Source organism: Eurosta solidaginis, chromosome 4 (assembly GCF_040869045.1).
Source record: "Eurosta solidaginis isolate ZX-2024a chromosome 4, ASM4086904v1, whole genome shotgun sequence".
Classification (NCBI taxonomy): domain Eukaryota; kingdom Metazoa; phylum Arthropoda; class Insecta; order Diptera; family Tephritidae; genus Eurosta; species Eurosta solidaginis.
The window spans coordinates 256,816,084-256,831,630 of NC_090322.1; the positions used below are offsets into that span (position 1 = coordinate 256,816,084).

General features: G+C 37.1%; 2 protein-coding genes across 6 annotated transcripts in view; both read left to right on the forward strand.

Moving 5' to 3' along the window:
- The window catches only part of Hk (Hyperkinetic), a 232,227-nt gene extending 228,040 nt beyond the window's left edge, over positions 1-4,187 (forward strand). For 3 of the 5 annotated variants that reach the window (XM_067785796.1, XM_067785799.1, XM_067785801.1), the window contains 5 exons: positions 989-1,307; positions 2,600-2,727; positions 2,794-3,140; positions 3,202-3,420; positions 4,052-4,187. In XM_067785796.1, the coding sequence (XP_067641897.1) occupies positions 989-1,307; positions 2,600-2,727; positions 2,794-3,140; positions 3,202-3,420; positions 4,052-4,153 (1,115 nt within the window). In that variant the 3' untranslated portion in view covers positions 4,154-4,187. The remainder of the gene's footprint in view (positions 1-988; positions 1,308-2,599; positions 2,728-2,793; positions 3,141-3,201; positions 3,421-4,051) is intronic. The other 2 variants (XM_067785798.1, XM_067785800.1) reach the window with 1 other exon arrangement.
- Positions 4,188-4,368: 181 nt separating this feature from the next.
- On the forward strand, positions 4,369-6,716 carry LOC137251363 (probable serine/threonine-protein kinase MARK-A). The gene has a single exon (XM_067785806.1). The coding sequence runs from the start codon at positions 4,373-4,375 to the stop codon at positions 5,588-5,590; it is 1,218 nt and encodes a 405-aa protein (XP_067641907.1). The 5' UTR covers positions 4,369-4,372; the 3' UTR covers positions 5,591-6,716.
- Positions 6,717-15,547: the final 8,831 nt, after the last annotated feature.

Genomic DNA, 15,547 nt, shown 5'->3' on the forward strand with positions numbered 1-15,547 from the left:
TGCGAGTTAGCTAAATTGGTAAACTCCCCAAAATAGTTACATCTACGATGTCTACTGCTGGAAGACATTTTCAGGTTTAGCAGATTCTCTGACTTCCCACTACATGCGATACATACTACGTTGGGATCAGCTGTTGGTCCTGTTGTCATCTTAATCCCATTGCTTAATCATATTGCTAAATCGAAGGATGGCAACAGTGTATGCAGCTATCTTTCTACAGATTTCGATAGCCATTTCCTCGTAGGGATTGCTGTGATATATTAGCGCTTGAATCAAGGACTTCTTAGCATTTAACTTATCAAGCACTTTCACTTTTTTTAGCTTACCCTCTTGCGTTTCCGCATGCTTCGAGTTTCATGTATGGCGGTTTTGATAGTGGTTCTTTATGAAGACATCAAACAGTCGAGCGCCGGTACCCTCCTTAGAAAGGGTTCGGATATTGCAGATACAGCCCTCAAAATTATAGTCCTTTTACCGTTTGCTAAACTCAGGAGATCTCATTCGAGAACTGCTATTATATTTTTAAAATTTTTGGGGTTTGGCAGGTCCCAAGCATAGCGTACAACCCGTTTACGGCATTTGGACTTATGTCGCCTCTTATGATAGATATGCCTGACCGCGAGCATATTCTATGCCTATTAACCCGTTGCGACCAAGACAACATCACAAGTAAAACATTGTGGAGCTACTAAGAACTGTGTACCAAGTTTTAAGTTGTACAATGAATTCCAGATATCTTTCACGCATAATATTTAAACTTTTAAACCGTGCACAATTTTTTTTTACACAAATACCAATTAAATACGTAAAAAAAATCACTTATTTATAATTGCACGCCGCTGTAATCGCTGCTCGTAATTGGTCGCTATCATCCGTTTTGCACGTCAATGTCGCTACTTTAATCGTTCAGTTCTTAGCTCTAATATTTCGTTTAATTTACTAAATTATACTTTCTACATTTCCTCCCATTCCCGCAAATGCTGTGAAGGCCGTTCGATAAGTTTGGGTTCGAATCCAGCATTACCGCTACGTCATGGCTCCGCACCAACACCTGGTTTGCGCTACAAGAATCTTGGCAAGAGCGGCTTGCGCGTTTCCAACGTCGGTTTGGGTACTTGGCCCGTTTTTTCGCCTGGCGTTAGTGACGAACAAGCCGAAGCAATATTACGCCTGGCTATTGAGAGTGGCATAAATATGTTTGATATCTCTGAGGCGCATTCAGAGACGGAAATTGGAAAGATTTTGCAGCGCACCGGTTGGAAGAGAACCGCATATGTGATTACCACAAAAGTTTACTGGAGTACTAAGTAAGTATTTGAAAATTTTTTTTAATAGAAATCTCTGAGCCGCGTACATGTTTTTTTATTTACGAACTTTGAACGACTTGTGCATGAAGAAAACTTAACAGATATCTCAGGAATCTAACGGAAGGGAACTATATTGACACTTATCACCCCCGTGGATTCTAAGTTACCGGACAGATTGACCTCAACATCTTCCATTGACCTTACAGTTCTTCCTTCGGTTCCGTACAGAAGGTACAAAATAACAATAGACTTCCGGTCAGCCCAGAGATCACCCTGCGAAGTTGTTTCTGATACAACAACCTTCTAACACCGAACACCGTTCCATCACCATCGTCGCTAGTTGCACCGCTATTCAGCTAGCATACCACCTCTCACCTATTGCGCTTCCCATACCACTCGCTATTACAATCCTGCCCCGAACGCTATGGTACTACCGCCAACATCTTGCCGTCCCGATGCTTGACTACAGCTATGACTATTGGCCGCCCGCTATCATTGTTCCTTCCAACTATCTCCGTCCTATCACACCCACTTCTTACTACGGTCTTCGGGCGCCTTAGCTGTGCACCTACTTCCGCTATAGTTTGTCCAAAGTGTTCAAATCTTCCCTCATTCCTCATGCTGCCATCCAACTATCATCGAACTAATTATCACTGCTGCTTAATATGGCCGCTGGGTGTCTCATCAGTTTTTGGCTACTCCCCGTTCGCCCTCATCTTCTCCGTCCCCATAGTAAGCCAGCATACTTGACCCACGGTTGACTGATAGCTACCTTAGCCTTCTCTTCGCCATTGACCTCCGACTGGAAGACACTGCAAGAGTCAGAAAATCGAAGGGCTCATTTTACTGCGGATGCTTCTAGTACCGCCCGGGCGCCTTTCTATTTTAGAGCGTTTTGTGTAATGTCTAAGTCCTCCTCCCATTCATCTTCGAATTATACCTTATCTACTACACCTGGAGGTAAACACCTGCCATATTACCGTCTTGCGAAATGCCGCCAAATCCTTCGTTCAGAGTTCAATAATATTTAATCGTCAGCATTAGCAGCTACCCACTTTAAGGTGACGACCTATCAACATCTACCGGGAGCTCATTGTAAACAGAAAGGTCGTCGATATTAGAGACGCCGACAAAGAAAAAACCGAACTGATACATCCCGAAATATAAAACTGCTATAAAGGACTGCGGTCTATTGGGGACAATCAAACGCAATTTCTAGTTTACTATTTTTCCCCGCGTTTATGATGTGACTTCCTAACCTTTATACCTTTTTTTTTTAATTTCTCCCACAGATCCGATGAACGAGGCCTTTCACGCAAACACATTATCGAATGTGTCAAGGCGAGTTTGCAACGTTTGCAATTGCAATATATAGACATTGTGATTATACACAAAGCCGATCCAATGTGTCCCATGGAAGGTGAGCTCTATCGGTGTTAGTACACAATCAAAAATAATAATCTATATTTACCTCCTACTCGCATAGAAGTTGTACGCGCCATGAACTATGTCATACAACAAGGTTGGGCTATGTATTGGGGTACAGCACGTTGGTCACATGTTGAGATAATGGAAGCCTACACTAACTGCCGCCAGTTCAATTGTATAACACCGATTGTCGAACAATCTGAATATCATATGTTTTGTCGTGAGAAGTGTGAACTTTATTTACCCGAAATGTATAATAAGATTGGTGTGGGTCTAATGGCTTGGGGTCCATTGTCGATGGCCTTAGCAGATACGCAAAATGGTGAAAAACTATTTTTGCCCAAGGGTTCGTTCAAAACAAAAAGTCAAAGTTATTCGTGGACAGAGGACGAGATAAACCGAAACGTAAGTTGCATATGTCCTTCAAACGGATTAACTAATGAATTGTTTTCTTTTTCTTTTGCAGGCGGCCTTATCGCCACAAGGTAGCTGGGGCAAAGACCGTGTCGATGAGGGACGTCGTCATTGCGATCGTTTACGTGATTTGGCAGCGCTTGCCGAGAAATTAGGTTGCAGCCCCACCCAGCTCTCAATTGCTTGGTCGCTCAAGCATGAAGCAGTTCAATGTCTACTTTTAGGCGCAACGTCAGCTGAGCAATTACATCAGAGTTTGCAATCATTGCAGGTGAGTGACCAGCTGCTGTATTTTGGAAATCGCTGTCACTTAAACACGAAGGCAAAACATTTCACTAATTTTATAAGGTAATGCATTCTCAGACTTGAGATATTTAGGTTCATTCTCAGGTTAATATAAAGGGGCCTACTCTTACTGACAAAAAAGTCATCAGTTTGTTGGAGTTTGGTAAAGTGACAGTCGCTTGCCGAATATGAATAGGTTACACTGGTGCACGTTCAGGTACTATCCCGATTGTAGAGCGAACGAGCAGCCTTTTAACTAGTCAGCGGCCACCGAACCTAACTAAGCTTTTCCTTCGGTTAACTCAAAGGTATGCGAACAAAATTTAGAGCACACACTTTTTCATCGGACCTTTGTACTCGTGCGAACCATGCTTTATACAGAAAACCATCGTCCTATAGCCAGCATGAATTTTAATACCGCAGCCGCTAAATGACAGTCACACAATTAGGACCTATTCACACTTTTAAGGGCTGTTCATTGCATATTTTAAGGCTCTCATCTTTAAAGTTTTCGTAGCAAAAGTTTTGGCAATAGCGATTTCCGAAATCCGTGTCAAGCGATCGAAGCATAATTCAAGTATATGTATTTTCTTAAATGCTTTCCTTTATCTTTACAGCTACTGCCACGCCTCTCAACCAGCGTCATGATGGAACTCGAGCGCATATTAGAGAATAAACCGGTGCGGCCGCCAATGATATCGACACTCGCACTTCGGTGACAATCAGCCTGCCCTCAGGGACCACCTAGCCTCAGTGGCGGTGGCCCTTGTGGGGCAGAGTCACCGAAAAATGAGGAGGAGGCATTCTGTGAAGAGGCCGATGCGAAGGATGCATCAAAGCAGGGTTTTTGTGTTATTCAGTGACAAAAGGGGTCCTTAGATAACGATAATAAATTTTTGAAAGCGATTAGTAGTAAAACTAGTTTAAGTAGTACAACAATGACAACAACAATAAGCAAACATGAATTACAATTGCAACAACAATGCCAGCAGCAACAACGACGACAACTGCTATTACTACAGCAACAACAACAGCATGTACAATACACAGACCAACAATTACAGCAGCAGGAGCCACAACAACTGCAGCAACAACAGCCACGTACTTCAATTTTATTTAAACCTACAACCAATAAAAGTTTATTATTCAATAATACCGTTAGTAGTTTAGTCGATAACACACAAAATATTTACGATTTAGATGCTGCATCAATAGCAGCGATATCTGCAACGCAGGCAAACACCACAACAACAACTCGCTTAGATAGTGCAACCACAATTATACAAATAGATTCGATTAACAACAACAATACAACAACTACTTTAAGTACAACAACAACCGCTATTACAACAGCCACCACACCAACCAACAACAACGGCACGGTGTTGCTCACTAACGATATGCCTGAGAGTGAGCCTAAAACACAAAAACGCCGCTCACTGCTCAATTTTAAATCATTCGATTTTCATATAAAATCGTTGTACTCCGGTTTACGTAACGGTAACAAGCATTCGCAGTCACAATCGTCTTCGCTTGGAGGTGGTGATGGTGGTGTTGGGGGTGGCGGTGGATGCATTGAAGATAGTGGAAGTGGAAGAGTTGGTGACTCAAATATTACAGACAATGCCAACGGCAGTGGCTTACTCTTCAATACACCGACCGCACAACGTGGAGAAGGCCAAACTATGGCAAATCGTATACCACCCTATTTGAAAATTGAAACGGTCGATCCGGAGGAGGCTGAAAATCTCTTACTCGACTATCCACAATCATCGTATTCATCGCGTCGCAATAGCTCACATGAGGATGAGAATCGTTCGAGTTCGCAATTGTTGCATATCAATCGCTATGACATGTGTTCGCGTTCGCAAGCCAGTTCGTCGTCACCATATTATTTGTCGCCATATCCTATTGATGTTAATATGCGACGCTCCTCGACGTCGGACATTATGTCGGGTAAGCGCAGCGGTACGTCCAGCACGAGTGATAGCCGCCGGCCGAGCACGAGCGATCTGTTGAGGAAAGCGCGTGAACGGCGTGGTAGTGAGGCGCGAATGGGTCGCAGCGTTTCGCATAGTGGACTGCCGCGTGGTGGACCGAGGTTAGGAGGAGCTGGTGGCGGCGGCGGTGGGCGGCGTACAAGTATGGCATTTTAAGGGGGAAAAGCAAAAAAAATTGTTGAAAATTGATGCCACAAAATGCTGTGTTAGCCGCATCGCCTGAAACGGGGTTTGTTTAAAATTTGTATTGTTGTTGCTCTAAATGCGTTGTGCAATTAAGTGCTTATGAATTTTTTTTAATACATACATAAATATTTAGTCAAGTTAAAATTATCACACATGATAACTAGTCAAGTTATAGCAATTATACATAGCTTACACAATATTTAAGAAACACAATTGCGAGGCTTGAACTAAACAACTTCGCAGATTAACAAGATGAAAAAAGTTTATAAAATTCGAAAACAAAAGGTGAAAAATAACACTTTATGAAAATAATTAGTATAAAAAACAGCACAGTTTCTCAGAATTACGACAAATATTACTTATCGTGGACAATAATATGTTGTTTTTTTTTATGTTTAAATACACTTCATCTTATGTTAGTTTTCAAATTTTAGGTTTCTATTTTTAAATTTAATTATTCTGATTTTAAGTTATTTAAAAATAAAGCAATAAAATTAGAAAATAAAAAAAAATTTAAGAATTTTATTTATAAATCACAGAAAAACTTTTTTACATTACTGAAATGGGGTTTTCCACGGTTACACTCATTGCAGTTAGATTGCTTTTGATTGATTTAAATTTACTGTTAAGTTTAACTTACTTATTTCTAAAACAAAAGTTATGCACTAGGAGACAATTTAGTGACCAATTTGAAGTAAAAAGCCAAAACTTTGTGTAGTGACAAAGTCAAACGCTATGTATCCACATCATGAGAAAATGCTCAAAAAAATCTTCGTATATATTTCTCGTGTTAAAAATAGTAGTACCCAAGTAATTTTAATATCTGTTTTATCTCTATCTTCTCTAAAAGACACAAGACATAAAAACCAGATTCAGCAATGCATATGAAGGCAATAAAATGTTAAAAATAACATATTCCAATTGAAAATAAGCTGAAGCAAAAGAGAATACACAACACAAGAGAAAAAGATGACTTGGGCTCAAATATAATTGCAAATCCCATACAAAGAAACTCATAAATAAAGTCACTGAAATCCCTGGCATTTAACCGACTGTGTTCTTACAGGGTCCTTGCCAAAGCAATAATGGTAATGATAATAATAAAATCAAGTAAGGAAGGTTAAGTTCGGGTGTAACCGAACATTACATACTCAGTAGAGAGCTATGGTGACAACGTAAGGGAAAGTAACCATGTAGGAAAATGAACCGATGGTAACCCTGGAATGTGTTTGTATGACATGTGTATCAAATGAAAGGCATTAAAGAGTATTTTATGAGGGAGGGGGCCATAGATCTATAGGTGGACGCCATTTAGGGATATCGCCATAAAGGTGGATCAGGGTTGACTCTAGAATTTGTTTGTACAATAAGGGTATCAAATGAAAGGTGTTAATGAGTATTTTAAAAGGGAATGGGGCTTAGTTCTATAGGTGGACGCCTTTTCGAGATATCGCCATAAAGATGGACCAGGGGTGTCTCTAGAATGTATTTGTACGATATGGGTATCACAGTACAGATATTAATGAGGGTTTTAAAAGGAAGTGGCCCTTAGTTGTATATGTGAAGGCGTTTTCGAGATATCGACGAAAATGTGGACCAGGGTGACCCAGAACATCATCTGTTGGGTACCGATAATTTATTTATATATGTAATACCACGGACAGTATTCCTGCCATGAAGAACTCTTTCATTTCCTTCTACTTAATATGGTAGGTGTCACACCCATTTTACAAAGTTTTTTCCTAAGTTATATTTTTCGTCAATAAACCAATCCAATTACCATGTTTCATCCCTTTTTTCGTATTTGGTATAGAATTATGGAATTTTTGAAATTTTTCGTAATTTTCGATATCGAAAAAGTAGGCGTGGTCATTGTCGGATTTCAGCCATTTTTTATATCAATTCAAAGTGAGTTCGGATAAGTACGTGAACTGACTTTAGTAAAGATATATCGATTTTTACTCAAGTTATCGTGTTAACGGCCGAGCGGAAGGACAGACGGTCGACTGTGTATAAAAACTGGGCGTAGCTTTAACCGATTTCGCCCTTTTTCACAGAAATAAGTTACCGTCCTAGAGTCTAAGCCCCTACCAAATTTCACAAGGATTGGTTAATTTTTGTTCGACTTATGGCATTAAAAGTATCCTAGACAAATGAAATGAAAAAGGGCGTAGCCACGCCCTTTTTGAAATTTTCTTTTATTTTTGTATTTTGTTACACCATATCATTACTGGAGTTGAATGTTGGCATAATTTACTTATATACTGTAAAGATATTAAATTTTTTGTTAAAATTTTACTTTTAAAAAAATTTTTTTTTTAAGTGGGCGTGGTCGTTCTCCGATTTTGCTAATTTTTATTAAGCATACATATAGTAATACAGTAATAGGAGTAACGTTCTTGCCAAATTTCATCATGATATCTTCAACGACTGGCAAATTGCAACTTGTAAAAGTTTTAAATTACCTTCTTTTAAAAGTGGGCGATGCCACGCCCATTGTCCAAAATTTTACTAATTTTCTGCGTCATAAGTTCAACTCATCTACCAAGTTTCATCGCTTTATACGTTTTTGGTAATGAATTATCTCACTTTTTCGGTTTTTCGAAATTTTCGATACCGAAAAAGTGGGCGTGGTTATAGTCCGATATCGTTCATTTTAAATAGCGATATAAGATGAGTGCTCAGGAACCTGCATACCAAATTTCATCAAGATAACTCAAAATTTACTCAAGTTATCGTGTTAAAGGACGGACGGACAGACGGATCAAATTTTTTTTCGATCCTGATGATTTTGATATATGGAAGTCTATATCTATCTCGATTCCTTCATAACTGTACAACCAACCGTTATCCAATCAAAGTTAATATACTCTGTGAGCTCTGCTCAACTGAGTATAAAAAGGTAACAGAAATCGTTGGTTTTTTTGAATTTTTATACTCAGTTGAGCAGAGCTCACAGAGTATATTAAGTTTGATTGGATAACGGTTGGTTGTACAGGTATAAAGGAATCGAGATAGATATAGACTTCCATATATCAAAATCATCAGGATCGAAAAAAAATTTTATTGAGCCATGTCCGTCCGTCCGTCATTCCGTCCGTTAACACCATAACTTGAGTAGATTTTGGGGCATCTTGATGAAATTTGGTATGTAGGTTCCTCATCTCAGATCGCTATTTAAAATGAACGATATCGGACTATAACCACGCCCACTTTTTCGATATCGAAAATTTCGAAAAACCGAAAAAGTGCGATAATTCATTACCAAAGATAGATAAAGCGATGAAACTTGGTAGGTGGGTTGAACTTATAACGCAGAATAGAAAATTAGTAAAATTTTGGACAATGGGCGTGGCACCGCCCCCTTTTAAAAGAAGGTAATTTAAAACTTTTGCAAGCTGTAATTTGGCAGTCGTTGAAGATATCATGATGAAATTTGGCAGGAACGTTACTCCTATTACTATATGTACGCTTAATAAAAATTAGCAAAATCGGAGAAGGACCACGCCCACTTTTAAAACAAAATTTTTTAAAGTAAAATTTTAACAAAAAATTTTATATCTTTACAGTATATAAGTAAATTATGTCAACATTCAACTCCAGTAATGATATGGTGCAACAAAATACAAAAATAAAAGGAAATTTCAAAATGGGCGTGGCTCCGCCCTTTTTCATTTAATTTGTCTAGGATACTTTTAATGCCATAAGTCGAACAAAAATTTACCAATCCTTTTGAAATTTGGTAGGGGCATAGATTTTATGACGTTAACTGTTTTCTATGAAAATGGGCGAAATCGGTTGAAGCCACGCCCAGTTTTTATACACAGTCGTCCGTCTGTCCTTCCGCATGGCCCTTAACACGATAACTTGAGCAAAAATCGACATATCTTTACTGAACTTAGTTCACGTACTTATCTGAACTCACTTTATCTTACTATGACCACGCCCACTTTTTCGATATCGAAAATTACGAAAAATGAAAAAAATGCCATAATTCTATACCAAATACGAAAAAAGGGATGAAACATGGTAATTGGATTGGTTTATTGACGCGAAATATAACTTTAGAAAAAACTTTGTAAAATGGTTGTGACACCTACAATATTAAGTAGAAGAAAATGAAAAAGTTCTGCAGTGCGAAATAAAAAATCCTTGCAATCTTGGCAGGTATTACATATATAAATAAATTAGCGGTATCGAACAGATGATGTTCTGGGTCACCCTGGTCCACATTTTGGTCGATTATGGAACTAAGGATTACCCCCTTTTAAAATACTAATTAACACCTTTCATTTGAGACCCATATCGTGCAAACAAATTCTAGAGTCAACCCTGATCCACCTTTATGGCGATATCCCTAAATGGCGTCCACCTATAGAACTATGGCCCACTCCCTCATAAAATACTCTTTAGTGCCTTTCATTTGATAGACATGTCATACAAACACATTCCAGGGTTTCCCTCGGTTCATTTTCCTACATGGTTATTTTCCCTTATGTTGTCACCATAGCTCTCAACTGAGTATGTAATGTTCGGTTACACCCGAACTTAACCTTCTTTACTTGTTTCTTTTAATGTGGATACTAAGCTTAACACTGAGAGCCATCATTTCGCACACCATTGTGAACTCATACAATGGTGAATGTTTGGAAAAACGTTCACAATAGTACACAGCCTGTTAAAACGCTATTCGACTACTTAAATCTTTTGCCGCGATGAGGTGGTAGCGTGCTCCGCCCATGTCCGAAAATTTTGAAAAAAGTTTTTTTAATTACAAAAAAGTTTTTGTAATCGAGGTCGCAATTAAGGCAATAATATCGCATAGCACAGCATCTAAAAGTGTGTTAAGAGTGTAAGCAGTCTCTGGAAAGAATCGGGACAGGAAGAAGCATACATCTATATTGGGTCTCAGGGCATATGGGAATAGATGGGAATGAACAAGCAGGTGAACTAGCTACACGGGCGCATTCTTTGAAGCTTGCTCCGTAGACGTCCCAATTAGATTGGGCGAGATTAAAAGAAGGCGAGAGGTGCACATGATCGGCCAAGCGGGAAAGGCGTGGGTTCAAGCGCGGGGCTGTAAAGTGTCGAAAATTATGTGTAGGTCTTACAACCTTAGACTAACATACTTGCTTTTATCATTAGAAAGAGAGGACTGTAGACTAAGGACGGGTATTCTGACCAGACACTGCCTTCTGGCATCACATGCCTTTAAATTAGGTTTGGTCAGTGATAGCAGTTGTACGAAGTGCGGGTTGGAAGAGGAAACGATCGAGCCCTGCGCTTGCCAGGCTAAGAATCCAGGTATTAGAAGTGATACAGCTGTCAGATCTAGAAGCAGCAAGTGGCTTAAGTCCTAGAAAGCTTCCGGCATTTGCCAAGAGGACGGAGTTATTTTATAACATACGTCCTGGTTTTTGATATGTATGTATGTTTACTTATGAATCGTTATGTTTTTTTCTTGCTGTTTTATGTTATACTATTTTTTGTTGTCAAATGATATTTTTTGGCATACATATATTTTCTCTTTCAGTTATCTAACGTACACTCATGCCCTCATACACATACTCTGTAGATCTAGCTATTATAAAGGACATTCCGTTGAGATATTACTTTTGAAGCGGAAGTGTGACCTGCAGTGGAATTCACTAACTTATAACGATGCGATTTGTCGAGATTTTAATTAACGATTTTGTCGCTTGCCTTATCGATTGTACTATTAACTAACTTAGTTTTAACGACTCAAAATAGTTGACATTTAAGTTTCGTTGTAATAGTAGAAAGGTGACAGCAAAGCTTAACGAAACCTAAAAAATGCGAAAATCACAAAAGGAATGCCAAAAGTAAATAAATTCTGTGTACTAACTGCTTTTAATTGTGCAAGGTTTTACATATTTTAACAAAAGGTAAGTAAATGCGGTATTAACTTCATATTTCTCGACATAACCAGTTTCTCACATTAAAATAAAATGGTGTCAACAAGTAATAGTAATAATGCCATTTGATTTATAAATAAAGCAGCTTTTCGTGTTTGAAAGTATTTAAGTAAACTTCCGATTTTCTTTTTTAACTAAAATTGCCAGAAATATTAATTTCGTGATTTCTAACGCAGCCAATTTACTTGCCGTTTACTTAACAACATCGATAACTATAACGATTTCGTTATTCAGTAACTATTTTGTATCGATACTTGTTTATCGACGATCAGCTGTTTTGTTAAATAAACGGCAAGTAAATTGGCTGCGTTAAAAATCACGAAATTGATATTGCTGGCAATTTTAGTTAAAAAAAGAAAATCGGAAGTTTACTTAAATACTTTCAAACACGAAAAGCTGATTTGTTTATAAATCAAATGGCATTTGAGTACTTGGTGTACGTTTTGTCACAAGATGAAGAATTACTAAGTACATCGCCAGTAGACAGACACCTTCTTAGAGAAGTAGATAACCCATTCTACTTGAATACAACGGAGTTTCGAAAGCTGTACCGACTAACTCCAGACTTGGCTCATGATATTATTTCTCAACTTGATGGTCAATTAAGGGGTACAAGAATAACTGCGATATCAACAGAGAAAAAAAAAAGAAATTAGTATCGCATTTACTTACCCTTGGTTAAAATATGTAAAAACGTGCACAATAATGGCTTTTAAAAGCAGTTAGTATACGGAATTTATTTATTTTTGGTATTCCTTTTGTGCTTTTCGCATTTTTTAGATTTCTACATACTATTAAAACGAAATTTAAATGTCATTTATTTCGAGTCATTAAAACTAAGTTAGTGAATAGTACAATCGATAAGGCAAGCGACAAAATCGTTAATTAAAATCTCGACAAATCGTATCGTTATTGGTGAATACCACTAGTGGTTAAAAAAGTTAGTGAATTCCACTACTGTTCTCTCTATAAACACGAATTTCGTTACGATACTTTACCATGTCGATACTTTTGCTATTCGGTATCGATATTTTATACTTATAAGAGAGTATTTCGATCTCAGTATCGTTTCGAATTTTCGATGAAAGGAGGAAGTATACATGAAAGGACTAAGCTACGAAACAGACGTTTCTCTCAAACATTAAGCAGTCTCTGGATACTAATAATTCAGTACAAAAGTTGCGCCAAAAAATTAAACTTTAAACTGTGTGTTTAAAAAAATTTACAAAAAATTGTTTTATTTTTCCATTATACATAATTATCAAATAAAAATAAATAATTATTTGATCAAATGTGGGAATGGGCCTTTTATTAATAATAAATGATTCAATTACAATATTCACGAAAGCCTGCTTATCTGGTTATGGCAAATTGGGATTTCGTCCTCATTTCAATTTTTGAAATAATAAGGTGGCCCCTTCAACCGTGATATAAATGTGTAGGACTAACTTCTATGAAGCTTGATTAAATGCCATAATTGAGATTATTCTTAATCGGAAGAGATCTTATCAATGTTACTCCGAAAATTCATATTTATTAAGCTACCAAACCCAAACTCCATGTTTGCCAACTCGATTATGCAAATGTCTTTCGACAGATATGAATTTTTTTGATTTTCGCATTATGGATACCGAGGTTAACACGCATTTTTCGCTACCGCTGCGATATTTTTAAACATATCTTAACAGTCGTGCGAAACAGGCAAACACGGAGTTTGAGTTGGGTGGAAACGTAACATTAGGCGAAATATTTTATTACTGATTGTATTGTTTTGAAAAATGTAAACTTTGTTTAACATTATAATTTGAATCTCAAATTCATAAACAAAACGTATTGTAAATAAAAAATTTGTATTAAAAAAACGCTACATAATAGATCAGTTTCAACATAAACATACTATTTAAGTAATTTAAAAACGATATATAAATTTAAAAAAAATAATAATAATAAACCAAAATGAATAAAGTTTTAAACAAAAAACATACACAAATCAACGCTTACACATCAAGAGCAAATAAGTTTTTTCGATTCGAAATGTTAGTATCTAAAAAATTAAGAAGAATATATATAACATAAATATATATATATATATATATATATATATATATATATATATATATATATATATATATATATATACATATATATATATACATACATAACTTAATTTTTTCAGTAAGTTAAACGAATATTAAATATAATAACATAAAATAAAATTCTTTCTCACATACGGACTGTGATTTCATGTAAAATAGTAACAGTTAAAACTTAGCGCATACCTAAATATTTAACGGCACTAAAATAGATAAACGATATATCTGTATATAGTATATATAAAAATCGTTAAAATTTCGAAACTATTTATGCCTATTAAAAAAAATTGAAATACATACGTACATACAAAATATATAAAAAAAATTATAATACATACGTACGAATAATTAAATTTAATGCATATTGAGTTATATGCCAAGTAAAAACCTATTCTTCCACAGCAAATTTTTGACGAAATTCAAAATTAGTGAGTATTATTATTTCTCATTTATTAAATTTCGTTATTATTTTTATACATATGATGACAACTCCATCCTAAGCCGATTGATAAATATATTTCAAATCAAGTGTCAAATTACTAATTGAGTTTATAGGTACATAAGTGCCTAATTTCTGCTAAAGATAAGCTAAGAGCCTCAAGTGCATTGTGCTCTGTATTCGAAGTCGAATTAGTTAGTTAATTAACGTACTGAGGTAATTTTTAACTGTATACCTGTCAATTTTTGTTGCTACTTAACTTTGACAATTGTTACAATCAATATTTCCTCGTAGAATAAATTTTAAGGTGAGAACGTTGTCTCTCCCAAATTGTGTGTCGAAATTTTTCATAATAAAGGTTACATACGAATTGTGCAGTGTAGTTCAGTTCACTGATTGATCGTCGCTTGCGGATGTGTGTGAGCATTACGGAGAAGACAGAAAGGGCCCAAAATTGTAGAAGCGATCTAAAGGATAAACACTGTTTAAGTGACTTAAACTATGAACATTTTTCGTTCGTTTGTTTCATTATCCATTTAGTTTGCTTATAATTCTCAACTGGTTTGTGAAATATTCTAAACACATTGTATAAACTTTTTATCCCAGAGCGGGGTTTTTCAAACCAAAATAAGGTGGCTCAACCCGCAGCCAATACCTTAGAGCCCCCAATAAATACATAAAAGGTGTAACAGGTACATAGCGACCTCCCTCTAAATAAAATAATATACAGCCCACTTAAATAACAAATAATATAATAACAAAAAACCGATTCGCCCGCCGAATCACCAAAGCTTAGACAAACACGAAGAGCGAATAAAACCTCCGCAGCCCTGTACGCTCATAGCAATATTGCATATAGACTACCCGATAGCGAACCTAAATGGGCTTGAGTTCAAAGCTCTACAACTAAGTTCTTATAGCCTTTACAAGAACCTTCGTTATGTTCCAATCATAAAGGCACAAATAGTACAATGCCCAGCGAATATGGAGTACTAGGAATGGCTGAAGATCATTTTTCGTATTATAAAAGTAACAGACTTATAAAGATCTGACCCTCAGTAAGTCCCATAAGCGTGACAACCACTTACGCTCCTACGACATCAAGAGCCACTAGCTGTTATTTTGTGTAACACTATGTCACGGCATTAAACGTACAACACGCTAAGGATCTCATTCCCTATTGCGAAGCGAACGTTTGCTTTGCCTCAGATGCGAATGTTATTGTTGTTGTAGCGATAAAGACACTCGCCGAAGATTTTGGGTACTGTTATGTTGTTGTTGTTGCTGTAATGATAAGGACACTCCCCGAAGGCCTTGGGGAGTGTTATCGATGTTGATGGTCCTTTGTCGGATGCAGATCCGGTGCGCTCCGGTACCAAGCCCGACCATCTCGGGAACGATTTGTTATGACCACATGCGACCTTCTGGGCTATGCCGCTCTCCCACCCCCAGATCCATG

Bases quoted from the DNA above. Each gene is read 5' to 3' on its own strand.
- LOC137251363 (XM_067785806.1), top strand. From the start codon at position 4,373: ATGACAACAACAATAAGCAAACATGAATTACAATTGCAACAACAATGC.